This window comes from Lolium perenne, chromosome 4 (assembly GCF_019359855.2).
Source record: "Lolium perenne isolate Kyuss_39 chromosome 4, Kyuss_2.0, whole genome shotgun sequence".
In the NCBI taxonomy this organism is placed as follows: Eukaryota; Viridiplantae; Streptophyta; class Magnoliopsida; order Poales; family Poaceae; genus Lolium; species Lolium perenne.
In genome coordinates, this window is record NC_067247.2 from 189717395 (window position 1) to 189719411 (window position 2017).

The 2017-nt window shown below is 45.1% G+C and overlaps 1 protein-coding gene across 1 annotated transcript; it reads right to left on the reverse strand.

The window, feature by feature from the left end:
• Positions 1–458: 458 nt before the first annotated feature.
• On the reverse strand, positions 459–1091 carry LOC127347610 (BTB/POZ and MATH domain-containing protein 4-like). Its single transcript, XM_051373776.1, has one exon. It carries the CDS (start codon positions 1089–1091, stop codon positions 459–461), a length of 633 nt encoding a protein of 210 aa, XP_051229736.1.
• Positions 1092–2017: the final 926 nt, after the last annotated feature.

The window sequence follows — 2017 nt, forward strand, 5'->3', positions numbered from 1 at the left end:
TATATGCATATAATTTCTCCGATTTATATTACTTAGCACTAATATAGATGTATCAAGACCTATTATAATTGTAGATACATCCATTTTATTGGCAAGTAATATGAATCAGACGGAGTAGTAGATACAATTTGAACAGCAGTGCAAAACACCACTGATAAAGAAAACAAAGTGTTCGAACTATATTGCGACATGATAGCATAATCAGAAAATCTAATGAGGTTTTCTGAATAATGTATGACTCCGTATAAGTAATATACGGTTTCATATACCGAGACAGTCAAGGCAGTAGGTTTCTACTACGTCCTTCAGCCATGAAGGCACCTTTCAGCTCAAAACACGACAGATATAAGAAAACAAACTGTTCGAACTATATTGCGACATGAAAACAGAATCACAAAATCTAATGAGGTTTTCTGGATAATTTACTCCGTATAATAAGTAATATAATATACGTATATTCAAATACCGAGACAGTCAAGGAAGTAGGTTTCTACTACGTCCTTGAGCCATGAGGCGCCATTCAGGTGACGAAGCTTGCAGTTGTCCTCCTTGCAGCGGCACACCGGGAGACCGTGGTACATCTTCACGACCGGCTTGTCCACGACGGCGATCTCGCAGCGCAGCACGAGGGAGTCGTCCCGGAGGTACTCCGGCCACTTCTCGAGCTCCTTCTTCGAGATCGTCAGGCCCCAGTGCTCAACGTTCTTGTTGAGAGAGAAATTCACCACGCGGCGTCTGGCAGCAAACCGTACTGTTGCCGGTGGCGCCCCCGGTGCGGGCTCGGCGGCCTGGCGAGGCACCAAGCTGAACCCGACCTCGGCACGGACGTTCGTGCCGGCGAACTTCCACCAGCCGTCTGCCAGCTTCAGGGAGAAGGAGATGGTGGCGTCCGTCTCCTTGCCCCTGTTCGGGTAGAAGCAGATCTTCCAGGCGTGACCCGCCGCCGTGAATTTGTGCGTGTCGATGTGTTCGCCGGGGACGAGCAGCTTGGTCACGGAGTAGCCCTCCACCGTGAGCTCGTGTGAACCGTTGCTCGCGGTGGCGGTGATGGTCGAGCGCGAGGGCGGCGGCAGAGGCTGCGTGCTCACCATGGCTGGTCGCCGATCTCGGATCGATCGACGAGGGGAAACGTGATCGATACGAGACCCTGGATCGACGAGACGTGTTTGCTAAATTTGTTTGCTTTATCGGCGGCGGGGCGTGTGCATCTTATATATACTGTTGTTTCTTGTAACGAGATACATCTTCCAGGTATCATGGTCTACTTGGATATACGATGTCTAGAGTCCGGACTCCAGAACAAGGTAGGCGGTCGAGTTGCTTATATGTTCACGGCCCTTCACAATCACATAATCGTAAAATATCATATTACTTCCTCTGATACCACTAATATAGATGTAATCTAGACATATTTTTAGTTCTAATGCTTCTATACTAGTGGCAAGTAATCTGAATCAGAGGAAGTAGTTCTTTCTGAACCAAGGCTTCCCTTTCCAACGTGTCAGGAACTTTTACGGGTGTATTTGATCAGCCCAATACCGTCTTTCTACACGACTGCGTTTGGCAGACAACCTCCATGAAGAACATTTTTCAAACCTTCAAAAGTTCAAATTCAAAATTTCAAAAAAAAAAATGGAAAAAAATATCAGATTGTAGCTAATAATTTATTCTACCGCGTGTGTAAACTTTTAATACGAATTATCTTGTAATCTATCCTCGGCAAAAATGAAAAATATTCATGCCATTTTCGCATCTTCTAAAATTTGTCTAAGGCCATATACTATGTGTGTTCGGTTAGAAGAAAAAGTTGTCAGAATTTAGAACCGGTGAGCTTTGGCTGCTATGTGTGAATCACTTTGCATGTTGGTTGATGCATTAAAAAATTACATGCATGCACCTTCCTTGCACCTTCTCTTTCCATTGTTCTCTCTACGCCATGTGGGCCAATGCTGCATGTTGATGGCTTTGAACCAAACCAATATGTTGGTGCGCTTCTCTTTTTTTTTGGAATATTTTC